Raw genomic sequence first — 12,853 nt, 5'->3', positions numbered from 1 at the left:
TTTCATGAAAACTCACACTTTAATTGATATGCTAACATAATTGCACAAGGGTTTTCTAATTATCAATTAGCCTTTCAACATGGTTAGCTAACACGATGCACCATTAGAACACAGGAGTGATGGTTGTTGGAAATGTTCCTCTGTACCCCTATGTACACACGTGGACAAAATTGTTGGTACCCCTCAGTTAAAGAAGGAAAAACCCACAATTCTCACTGAAATCACTTGAAACTCACAAAAGTAACAATAAATACAAATTTATTGAAAATTAAATAATCAAAAACAGCCATTACTTTTGAATTGTTGATTAACATAATTATTTAAAAAAACAAACTAATGAAACAGGCCTGGACAAAAATGATGGTACCTCTATAAAAGATTGAAAACTATTTGACCAGAGTGACATGATTAACTCAGGTGTGTCATTTAATTGACATCACAGGTGTTTCCAAACTCATAATCAGTCAGTCTGCCTATTTAAAGGGAGACAAGTAGTCACCCTGCTGTTTGGTGAAAAGGTGTGTACTACACTGAACATGGACAACAGAAAGCGAAGGAGAGAATTGTCCCAGGACATCCGAAAAAAATTATAGACAAACATCTTAAAGGTAAAGGCTATAAGACCATCTCTAAACAGCTTGAAGTTCCTGTGACAACAGTGGCTCATATTATTCAGAAGTTCAAGACCCACGGGACAGTAGCCAACCTCCCTGGACGTGGCCGCAAGAGGAAAATTGATGACAAATTGAAGAGACGGATCGTTGGAATTGTATCCAAAGAGCCCAGAGCAACCTCCAAAGAAATTAAAGGTGAACTCCAAGGCCAAGGTACATCAGTGTCAGATCGCACCATTCGTCGTTGTTTGAGCCAAAGTGGACTTCATGGGAGACGACCAAGTAGGACACCACTGCTGAAAAAAACTCATAAAAAAGCCAGACTGGAATTTGCAAAAATGCATGTTGACAAGCCACAAAGCTTCTGGGAGAATGTCCTTTGGACAGATGAGACCAAACTGGAGCTTTTTGGTAAGGCACATCAACTCCATGTTCATAGACTCAAAAACCAAGCATACGAAGAAAAGAACACTGTCCCTACGGTGAAACATGGAGGAGGCTCAGTAATGTTTTGGGGCTGCTTTGCTGCATCTGGCACAGGGTGTCTTGAAAGTGTGCAAGGTACGATGAAATCTGAAGACTATCAAGGCATTCTGGAGAGAAATGTGCTGCCTAGTGTCAGAAAGCTTGGTCTCAGTCGCAGGTCATGGGTCTTCCAACAGGACAACGATCCAAAACACACAGCCAAAAACACCCAAGAATGGCTGAGAGAAAAGCGTTGGACTATTCTAAAGTGGCCTTCTATGAGCCCAGATCTGAATCCCATTGAACATATGTGGAAGGAGCTGAAACATGCCATTTGGAGAAGACACCCATCAAACCTGAGACAACTGGAGCTGTTTGCTCATGAGGAGTGGGCCAAAATACCTGTTGACAGCTGCAGAACGCTCATTGACAAATACAGAAATCGTTTAATTGCAGTGATTGCCTCAAAAGGTTGTGCAACAAAATATTAAGTTATGGGTACCATCATTTTTGTCCAGCCCTATTTCATTAGTTTGTTTTTTTAAATAATTATGTTAATCAACAATTCAAAAGTGATGGCTGATTTTGATTATTTAATTTTCAATAAATTTTTATTTATTGTTACTTTTGTGAGTTTCAAGTGATTTCAGTGAGAATTGTGGGTTTTTTCTTCTTTAACTGAGGGGTACCAACAATTTTGTCCACGTGTGTAGATATTCCATTCAAAATCAACCGTTTCCAGCTAGAATAGTCATTTACCACATTAACAATGTCTAGGCTACATATTTAATTAATTTAATGTTATCCTCATTGAAAAAAGCTTTTCTTTAAAAAAATAAGGACATTTCTAAGTGATCCCAAACTTTTGAACAGTAGTGTATATTTGTGATCACAGACAAAAAATAGTACTGAAAACTTTAACATGACAAATACAGTACAGTAAGATAAGTCAGAGGAATACTTGAGAACTGAATAACATTCTCAGGGAAAGCAGTCCTGTACTCTCCATCCATCTTCTTAACACACTCCAAAAAGATCTGATGGCCATGTCATTGTACAGCCTATTCATTTTGTATGTATCTGCCTGTTTTCAACTGATCTATATCATTTTTACAGCAAAGATCCACCTAACCATCACAACTACAGCTCAGCGTTCCACAAAATCTCTCCCTTCATTTACCTTTTATTCTGCTCTGTGCAATCCCATGAAATCAGTCTTCATTTACCACTACCATCTCCAGATAATACAGACTAACCTCATTACATAGAGTGATCCTTGCGGGTTTTAAAAGGTCCGGCACATTCACCTCCTTGTGCCATATATGGATGGTAATCAGTCATATCCTTCTTAGTCTCAGTGCCTTGCACCACTCCACAGGAGTCTCAGTACAAGATCCCTGTAGATTGAAGGAGCACACACATCTTGTTGTAATTTGACCCCCTTAGGGCACAAATCATCAAGACACTGCCAGTCTATCATAAGATACACTGGAGGGGGAAATGATGATGGCAATTTCTGAATCATGATGTATGGAAAAAAAATCACTTGAATGCATCCTTCATTTAACACTTTCGAGCTATTTTAAGTATTATTTAACATTGAATTTTAAAACAAGATATTATAAATGGGATTTTTGATAGAGGTTTAGTTTATCAGATCACAAATTTATAGACCATACAGTATCATTACAGTTTATCTCAAATGGTAAAACACATTTCACAAATGTTTCCTCCATTTTCTCCAATGTCTAAACACAACATACTTTTCTGAAGCTACATAAATACAACCACACCTTCTCACTTCAAAACTCAAACTTTCACACCAAAAGAGCAACTCGAAGCTTTCAAAACTGTAAACACGATACGCATCATTACACACTACAGCAAAACAATTGAAAACACAATGCAGGGTTCTCGCCAGGCTTTTTTTCAGCGTAACGGCAGGTCCTCCTGCACGCGCACGCGCACGCGCACGCGCAATAGACGGGAACGCGCATGCGCGCATGCGCAATAGACGGGAATGGGTCAATCGACAGAAAAGTACGGCTGAGGTGGGGAGACATAAATTAACCTAGATAGGCACCCAGTTGATAAAAACAAACGCACATGGTGTTATCTGTAAAAATAACAGCGCAGCGGCCCTAATCACAGTGTTAACCCTTCCTGTTCGGCCCCCGACCGTGGTCAGGAAGCCCGGGGTTAACGCCCTTCACTTCCTCAGCAGCCGTAGAGGCAAAGACACAGGAGCCCAGCTGTATCGAAGAGCACTGCAGTCTTTATTGTCTATAAACAGTGGCTGAACCGCACAGTGCCGCCAACCCAGCACCTTCTCTCATCCCCCGACTGCCCTGACTGCCCGTCTCTCTCGCTCGCTCTCCCCCTCCCTCCCACACACACATGCTGCTCTCTCTCCCACTCTCATGACGGAGCCACACACTCTCATAACAACAGCATAATCTTTGAAATGCGCTGGCGTAGCGGCCCTAATCACAGCGTAATCTTTTAAACTGAGCATAACGGGCCGTTAAGACTGCGTAACGGCCCGTTAGACAGTGTAACGGGCCGTTATGACAGCGTAATGGGCCGTTACGCTGAAATGCGCTGGCAAGAACCCTGCAATGTTCAATTTGGTTCTTTGGTTCTTTGTTTCATAATTGCTAATGCATATTTTTTAGAAACTTTAACGGATCTTCTTAGAATAGATCTCTGTAGAGGATTGTGCATTTAGATTTGTGAGTTTCATATGACGAGTATAAATCTACAGAAAATACTGTATGTACACTACTGTACTGTAACACAAGTTACACAACTCAATGCAAAAACAGAGAATCTATTGCACACAACAGTACTCACTGAAAACATGTTCAGGGTGTGAAATTTTTTTAAATTTACTTTATTCACCACACACGCACCACGATCACTGTGCGGCATCATGTCGCTAAGCTGCATCGGGCCACATCACCTCATCCACATCACAGGCTATATTCTCCCTATAGACCCTATAGACCTGTTTCGCCCACATCTTTTTGAAGAAACACGCTTCTCGATGTCAGACAGATGTTTTAATGGCAACGATGAAGAAACCCTAAAACGATACAGAGGCAGAAACGTAAGCTAAAGCCTTCACTTTCCTCATAACAGGGATAATAGAGAGTCACTTACATGTAACAGGCAGAACAGCTCAGTACATCCACTCCAGCATAACATGGGTAACATCCAGAACAACAATGAATGAGCGATAATCCCGCCAACAGCGGGTTCTTATTCTCTCAATACCACCTGACCTGGCATAACCAGAGGCCCCTAACGGCCGGTGGTGATCTCTGCATCCCCCCCAGTCCGTGAAGCCTAAACAAGGTGCAAAGTAACGGACTTAGCTCAACACCCAACGGCCCGTCTCAGGTTCATAACGCTTGGGGGGCCTCTTCGTACGAGCACAGGGCAACACAGGCAACGGCGACGGCCGGGGAGACGCGGCAGGGGCCGCAACCAGAGAGGCAGGGTCGCCATGAGGACCGTCCATCGGGAGGGCCTCAACATCAGGGGCCGACAGGGGGGCCGACAGGGGGGCCTCCGAGTCGTGACCAGGGGGGTGGGCCACCGCAGGTGGGGGAACCACCTCCGGGGGGTCAGAGCGAGACTCCCGGACCGGTGCCGACGGCCACGACGAAGGAGCAGGGAGCAGCCGGCGGGGGCAGGTGGTGGCTGGGGCAAAAGCACGGAGGAAGCGTCTGTTACGCAGGGTCAGACGGCCTGAACCATCCACCCTAACCCTGTATTGGTCGTGGCCAAGAGATTCGACCACCACGCCTGACCTATCCCACCGAAGGGGGTCTGGGCCGTGCTGGTTCTGAAGGAACACAGACTCCCCCAGTGCCAGGGGCCGGAGCGGCCTGGAGTGCGCCCCCAGAGCCTCCATGGTGCGAGAGATACGAGTCCGGAGGGCCTCTTCCTTAGCCGCCCAAGCGTCACGCCAGAGAGGCCGCACGTGCGGGTTGGTGAACTTCTCCAGTCGGTTCACAAAAGGCATTGATTCCCGGAGCGGGCGGCCAAAAATGATCTGCGCAGGAGAGAGGTCACAGTCAGGGTCCGGCGTGTTACGCAGCTGCAACATAGCGCGCAGAAAGCGATCGTGGTCAAGGTTGCCAGTGGGGCCAGTGCTGGATATAAGGAGACGCTTAGCTGCCTTCACCGCAACCTCAGCCCTCCCATTTGATTGGGGAAAGTAGGCAGACGACACGCGGTGTTGGACATGCCACAAGCGGAAGAAGCGCTCCGTGAGACCGGAAGTGAACTCCGGGCCCCCATCGCTCGAGAGTTCTTCAGGAACGCCAAAGGTGGCAAAGAAAGTGCGAAGGTGACGGACCAGGCCAGCCGAGCCCCCAGGGTCGGTGCCTGTGGCAGAGCTCAGCACCTCCACCCAGCCCGATAAGCGGTCACCCACAACCAGGTAGCGGCGGCCCCCATAGTCAAAAAAGTCCGCAAACACTGCCTCGAAAGGAGTGGACGGTGGGGAGGACGGGAGGGGGGGTGTGGCTGCCTGCGAGGGGGCATGACGGTTACAGTCCGTGCACCTCTCCCTCGTAGACAGAATGTCCTTCGACAGCCCGGGCCAGTAGACAATTGCACGGGCGCGCCGGCCCATGGCTGAGGCACCCTGGTGGGCAGCATGAAGATGCTGAAGAACCCGAGGGCGGAGGGAGGCTGGAACCACAACGCGATCGTGGTACAGCAGGACACCGTCATGCGTGTAGACAGACCTGCACACAGGGGAGAGATCCCCAAGGGCCGGGTCACGGTCATCCATGACACCTCCGTGTTCAAGGAGGTGCAACAGGTGGGAGAGACATGGATCTGCAGCAGTCTCTACCGCAAGGAGGGACCAAGGTATAGAAGCCATTTCTCGCGCATCCTCACGTATGGAGGCCATCAGCGCAGACTCCTCAACGTCAGATTCGCTCGGTGAGCCCACAGAAGGCCCATCAGCCGAGCCAGAGGGGGAGGGGTATCTCGAGGCAGCATCAGCAGCACAATTGCTCTTGCCAGGAAGGTGCGCGATGTCAAACCGCCACGGGAGGGTGCGCTGTTTGAGTCTAAAGAGACGAGAGTTGGAGATCTCGTCCAGCGTGCGGTCGCCAAATATCTTCACCAGGGGCCTGTGGTCGGTAACAACGACAAGGTCATCGCATCCCTGCGTGAAGTATTTAGTCTGCTCCAGACCCCAGGCCACGGCCAGGGCCTCCCCCTCAATAGCAGCGTAGCGCTGCTCAGCCGGGGACAGGAAGCGGGAGCCAGCGAGAGTGATCTTCCATCCACCCGGGCAGCAATCTGGGAGCCCAGTGCCGCAGTTACAGTGCTGCTGGAGCAAAAAATACCCAATCCCACGCCTGGACCAATCCGGACGGAGGCAGGTTCGCCGCTGCATGTCAAATATCTCAACACCCTCATGGATGGCTTCAACTATGGCACGCTTGGACGCCTGAAACGCAGACTCCAGATCAGGGGACCAGGAGAACTGGCAGCGCGGGCTAAGAAAGGGCTTAAATGGCGCCATTATGTCCCGCAGCTGCGCGTAGTTGGCGACCTGGTTGACAAGGCCGAACCAGCTTCTGATGTCTGTCGTGGACACAGGGGAGGGGAAATCCCGAATTGTGTCCAGGTACTTAGGCAGAGGTTCAATGGTGGTGTCCGAGACCCTAAAGCCTGCAAAGTCAACCGCCCTTTCCGCAAACTGAAATTTGTCCGGGTTCAGCACAATACCAGCTCGGCCGACCCGGGTGAGGAAGTCAATAGTCCTCCACCAGTGCTGCTCTAGGTCAGTGTCATAGTGGACAGTGTCATCAACGCATCGCTCCTTACGCTCAAAATCTGAGATGATAGCGTCAAAGCGGCGGTTGTAGCCGTCCCCGGAGGACAGAAAACCCTGTGGTGCCCGGGTGTAATGCCAACGGCCAAAAGGTGCAATAAACGTGGTGAGGTGTCTATCTGCCTCACGCAAGGGCACACTATGGTACCCATTCCAAGCATCAGTAACGGTCTTCCAGGTCCCCTTCGGAACACGGCGTGCCAGGTGGAATGGCGATTCAGAGGCGAACGTCTCACGCTGGCAGAATTTGTTGAGGGGGGAGAGATCCACAGTCCTCCGGGGTGAACCATCATGTTTACGAGTGACCACCATACGGTGACACCACGTCACGGGTTCACCGTAAGGAACGCGCTCTATCACACCAAGGGCCTTGTCTCTAATTAGGTCATCATAGACCCTCTGCTGCCAGTGCAGGGGCAAGGTGGCCGCTGTATGGCAGGTCCGTGGCACTGCAGCAGGGTCCACATGGATCTCTATAGGAGGCCCGTCCATGCATGGTAACGCCCGGTGGGGGCACGTGTTAAACGTGGATGAGGCATACCTGTCAAGCAGCCAAGCCTTCATCCGATGATTGTTTTCTGGCACGCAAGGGAAAGGCAGCTCAGCAGGGTGGGCCGGGGGGGTCGTGCGCAGGGGGCACGGGCACCTGGCCACAAAGGTATTATGTGAGCCCCTGCAACCATCAGCGGTTCCCAATGAGCCAAGAGAAGGGGACACAGCAGGAGTGCGCTGGGCGCCTGACGTACTTCCACCCACGAGCCCCCCCCCAACAATTGCCGAGGGGAAACCAGCTGGTAAGAGGCCGAGGGAAAGCAAAGTCTCATAAGAGAGGTACATAGCGTTCACCGAGCTGCTCACATAAACCATGGAGCGGCAGGAAGTTGCCACCCCAGTATCAGGCACTGTGGAGAGCCTGGCGAAGAATGCTCCCTCGACAGCTATCGGAGAGCGGTTAGCTGCTGACAGGCTGAGGGCGACTGGGTGCAGGTCATCCTGTGAAAAGCCACACCTGTGGAACTCCTCCAAAGACCAAAGGTCCGACTGGGCACCAGTATCTGCAATGGCAGACACAGTCGTTACCGCTGGGGGGCGTGGGGCGCCAGCACCACCTCCAGGTCTCACCGAACCATCAACAGAAATCTGAATCGAAACCCGGGGGTGCTCCTTCATCCGAGCGCGTCGCCACTCCCCCTTAGTAAAGATATGGTGTGGGAGCCTAGTGGGCCCAGTCATGGCACCTGAGGGTGTCAGGGTGCTATGCTGGTGTTGGCCCCCGTGACGACCCCTACGTCTACTGCGACCGGAGCCAGAGTCGACCAGGGATATCTGGGCGATCGGCCCAGCACTCACAGCGGCCTGTTGACCATCCGGAGCCGGCTGCCGCCGTCTCCCCCTCCTGTGCACCCTGAAACAGTCCAAACACACCTGGTGGGGCTTCGAATTCCACCCACGGGGCCCCTCAGTAAACACATTAAAAATCCCCTTGCAGTCACAGCAAGCCGCCCGCTGAGACCTATTGACGTCAGCAGAGGGAGGGGCGGTGCTCGCCCGTGCGCCGGCCTGGCGCCGGAAAGATGATACTGCTGACAGAGAGGAGGGCGGTAGAGCGTTCCGGGCAATTTCCCTGTTTTCTACCAGGGCGATCACCTCATTCACCGTCTTATTCAGCACATCAGGAAAACCAAGAGTCTCTCGGCGGATATCAGTGTCATAAATGCCATTAATAAGAACGTCACGAACAATATGGTCACTGTAATCCACGTCTCTACCGCACACACACGCAGTGTGGAAGGCGCACGTCTCTGCTTTGCCGCGCACCCTGGCTGCAAAGGCGCGAAACGTCTCCTCCCGTTCCTGGTGCAGCTGGAGCAGCTCGGTGCGCAGAACGCACGCAGCCACGGGGATGACCGCCAGCGAGCGCATGGCGGAGAGGAGGGCCGCCGCAGGTCCGGTCGCAGCATCCGGGTTGGTCTGAAGAAGGCTGTCACCGAGGTCCGGCCCGGCGCATTGGAACAGCTGGAAAGGGGCCTGGGCGTCCATGATGCCCGATCCCGCGCGGAACACTTCCCAGCGGCGCGTGAACAGGTTCCACTCCTCGATGGACACGCCGACATCAACCGTGGGGCGCTCTAGCTTCGGACCCGCGGGAGTCGATGCCTGGGGTGGCGTGGCCGGGACGGGCAGAGGCTGATGAGCCAGCCCGTGGTTCGACAGCGATGATGGTTCGATGGCGAGAGCTTCGGACACATCAGCGGAGACAAACGCGCAGCCGGGGACAGAGCACTGTACCACCACCATGGTTTCTTCATGAAGAAACACGCTTCTCGATGTCAGACAGATGTTTTAATGACAACGATGAAGAAACCCTAAAACGATACAGAGGCAGAAACGTAAGCTAAAGCCTTCACTTTCCTCATAACAGGGATAATAGAGAGTCACTTACATGTAACGGGCAGAACAGCTCAGTACATCCACTCCAGCATAACATGGGTAACATCCAGAACAACAATGAATGAGCGATAATCCCGCCAACAGCGGGTTCTTATTCTCTCAATACCACCTGACCTGGCATAACCAGAGGCCCCTAACGGCCGGTGGTGATCTCTGCACTTTTGACGCCGGAGAACTATTGTGGCCAAGCTGACGTCAATTTTCTCAAAGTTGACATTATCGGCAATGACTTTGTCTCTGATCTCCCAGAGTATGATGAGGTTGTTCTCATGAACCATATCCACAATCAGGGTTTCTTGTGCCGCTGTAAATATGGCAACCCTCCCACCTCTATGTGGCATTCTTTCAACTCTAAAGAAAGAAAGTAACATGTGTTGTCAATTGAGATGTTTTGCAATAGCAACTGAGATGGAACCAATAGACTACTTTAACAGGCTTGTAAAACTGTATTGTGACAAAGAAAGCAATAGAGTACAATACCTGTTGTGTTGTCTGAATGCCCTGATAATGGTGGCCACTGTGAACCTACTCAGGTTTGGACGGACTCTTAGGCCTGCTTCAGTCATTGTCATGCCATGGACAATGACATGGTCAATGACTGTTGCTCGCATCTCGTCCGTAATGATGGTGCGAGGTTGTCTTGCTCTTCCTCCTGGACCTTCTTTTCCTCCTGGACTTTCTCCTCTCCCTTGTTGGTCTGCTCCTCTTCCTCCTCTGATTCGAAATCCTCTTCCTCGTTGGCCTGCTCCTCTTCCTCGTTGGCCTGTTCCTCTGCCTCCATGGCCAGCTCCTCTCCCTCCATGGCCAGCTCCTCTCCCTCCTCTGACTCGAATTCCTCTTACCCTGACTCTGCCTTCATCCATTGTGTTTGTTTGGAATCTTCAGCAAACTGTGCACTCTGAACTTGCTTTTATACGTGTGGTCACATCATTAACGAGTGTCTTCAATTTCGAGTCGTTGTATGTAATGAATGATGCCAGGTGTGTTCATTGTGGTCAAATATTGCTGACTGTGGCAAGCATTTTGGATCACATGAGCTTCCGTTTGAGAATATGAGCAGAGTTCTTTTGCAACTTGTGTTTAAGGCAAAATGTGTTTAGATTTATGAGAACGGAGGATTGTGTTTTGTGAATTGTGTCTTCATGTGAAATGTGTTTATGATATTGGCAAATGAGGGCTAGATTTATTAAATGTGTTTAGACAACTCGTCATGTCGTTTAGAGGATTGGCTTTTGTGTTTTAGCATTTAAGAAAAACTGTAATATTGTGGCACACATGGGGTTTTATGTCAAAAACACTGAAGGAGAACTCTGAGTAGGTGGAATTTCACATTCTTCCAGCTGTAAAAAATGTGAAAATATGGCCGCAATATCAAATCACCATCTCCTGCATCTTTCTCCCGTGACCCTTAACGAAACCTCTTGGCTAATAGTCATCAATCAATCAAAGTTCAATCAAAGTTTATTTCTCCAGCCCTTTGCAACAGCCCAAAGGATGACCAAAGTGTTTTACAGTGACGTAAGATCAAAGAACACATCTTTTGTTCCTAACATCTGACTATATTGCTTTTGCTCCTACTGTGTGGGGGTCAAGGTGTGTAGAGTGTAAATGTTCACAATAATTTGAAGGACTTTCTCATACTGCATGTGAAACACAATGAAGCTGAGAGCGGACAAGAATTTTTTTTCTCCGAAATAATAATTTACACTACTGTTCAAAATTTTGGGGTAACCCAGGCAATTTCATGTTATCCATGAAAACTCACATTTTCATTCATGTGCCAACATAATTGCACAAGAGTTTTCTAATCATCAATTAGCCTTTCAACACCATTAGCTAACACAACACAGCATTAGAACACAGGAGTGATGGTTGCTGGAAATGTTCCTCTGTACCCCTATGGAAGTATTCCATTAAAAATCAGCTGCTTCCAGGTAGAATAGCCATTTACCACATTAACAGTGTCTAAACTGTAATTCTGATTAATTTTATTTTCATTGAAAAAAAATATTTTCTTTCAAAAGTAAGGGCATTTTTATGTGACCTCAAACTTTTGAATGGCAGTGTATCGTTTTTTATTCCGAAAACTAGGCCTTGCCTTGCTATTCACCCAATTTTCCCACTGAAAACAACATGCCCCATGACACTCCTGGTCTTAAACAGAATTTCATGCACAATGTGCAGTGTGTTCAAGCGCACCATGAACTGTTACAAGCACAGCATGAAATGCCATTCAAATTCAGGAAATGAGTGCTTTATATTCTAATGGCCACCTTTGCCGCACCAATGCTTTTACTTACCAAAAAAAAAAAAACCTTTTCCAGTGTCATGTATTGTGTAAAATGATGTGTTTTTACTCGTTCTGACCTCCTTCTAACAGTGATATATGGAAGCATGCCATACTTAAGTACAATGACACTCATAGCTGGGAGTGAAGGCCAGACCTTGGGGTAAATGACTGTGACTGACATATCTCATCCTGTGTTCTGTTTTCCCCACAGCACAGTCTCTCTGATCCTCCTGTTCTCCCAATATCTCAGCAACGTGAATGTTCCAATGATTGCTTACAAGGACAAGAAATGGAAGGTTTTCCAGTATCCGCTCTTCAAACTCTTTTCTGTGAGTTTCCAAATGTATCCAGATTCTGCTTGTCTTCCATTATGGAATAAACAAAGACAATTTAATTTCAGGATACACAAAACATCTTCATAATATCCTGGTGTAGGGGATACTATGTTATAATTTCGCTCTCGTTATTAATAATTGGGGCACCACCTTACTTATGCAAGGAAAAATGAATTAGAAAATGAATAAAAAGAATTATTAATTAAAATTTCTCATATCAAAAAGGGTTGAATTCTCGTTAAAGGGACCACACTCTTGCACAATGAAACACTCGAAACTGTACTTTGGTCTAAAATGAATGTATTTATTGACTATTCTATTAAAATAAGGACAAGTGAACTATATACAAGGCAGATATGATGTGTGTGTGTATGCGTGCGTCTACGCGTGTCTGTGGAATGTGCGTGCGTGCGTGTGTGTGTGTGTGTGTGTGTGTGTGTGTGTGTGTGTGTGTGTGTGTGTGTGTGTGTGTGTGTGTGTGTGTGTGTGTGTGTGAGAGAGAGAGAGAGGTCTGGGTGTGTGTGTACAGTGGGAGACTGGAGATATGGTGAGAGAAGAGCCAGAGCTAACTTGACGAGGTAACCGGTAATTTGGATTAAGAATTAATCATTTGTAAACGAATAAACTGATTAAATGAATTAACTGACCAAGCGGTTAGTACATCACCCATAGAATGGAATCAGAGGAAGCTCAGCTGGATTTTACTGTAGTGAACCGTCATGAGCTGGGACTATACGAGCCTGTAACGCTGTACCACGCCTCTGGACGTCTTTGGTTCCCGAAGGTGGTATGGTCTTCTGGCACCATTTCGTTGTCCTGCTGTTGGTTGATC

General features: G+C 48.5%; 1 protein-coding gene across 1 annotated transcript in view; it reads left to right on the top strand.

Annotated features, from left to right (window-relative positions):
• Positions 1-12,853, top strand: part of si:dkey-106n21.1 (solute carrier family 23 member 2) — a 102,180-nt gene that overhangs the window by 50,670 nt on the left and 38,657 nt on the right. Inside the window, exon 6 of the mRNA XM_051952637.1 lies at positions 11,898-12,015. Within this exon, the coding sequence (XP_051808597.1) occupies positions 11,898-12,015 (118 nt within the window). The remainder of the gene's footprint in view (positions 1-11,897; positions 12,016-12,853) is intronic.

This window comes from Acanthochromis polyacanthus, chromosome 8 (genome assembly GCF_021347895.1).
Source record: "Acanthochromis polyacanthus isolate Apoly-LR-REF ecotype Palm Island chromosome 8, KAUST_Apoly_ChrSc, whole genome shotgun sequence".
Taxonomy (NCBI): Eukaryota; Metazoa; Chordata; class Actinopteri; family Pomacentridae; genus Acanthochromis; species Acanthochromis polyacanthus.
This window is presented reverse-complemented; position numbering and strand designations above follow the sequence as displayed.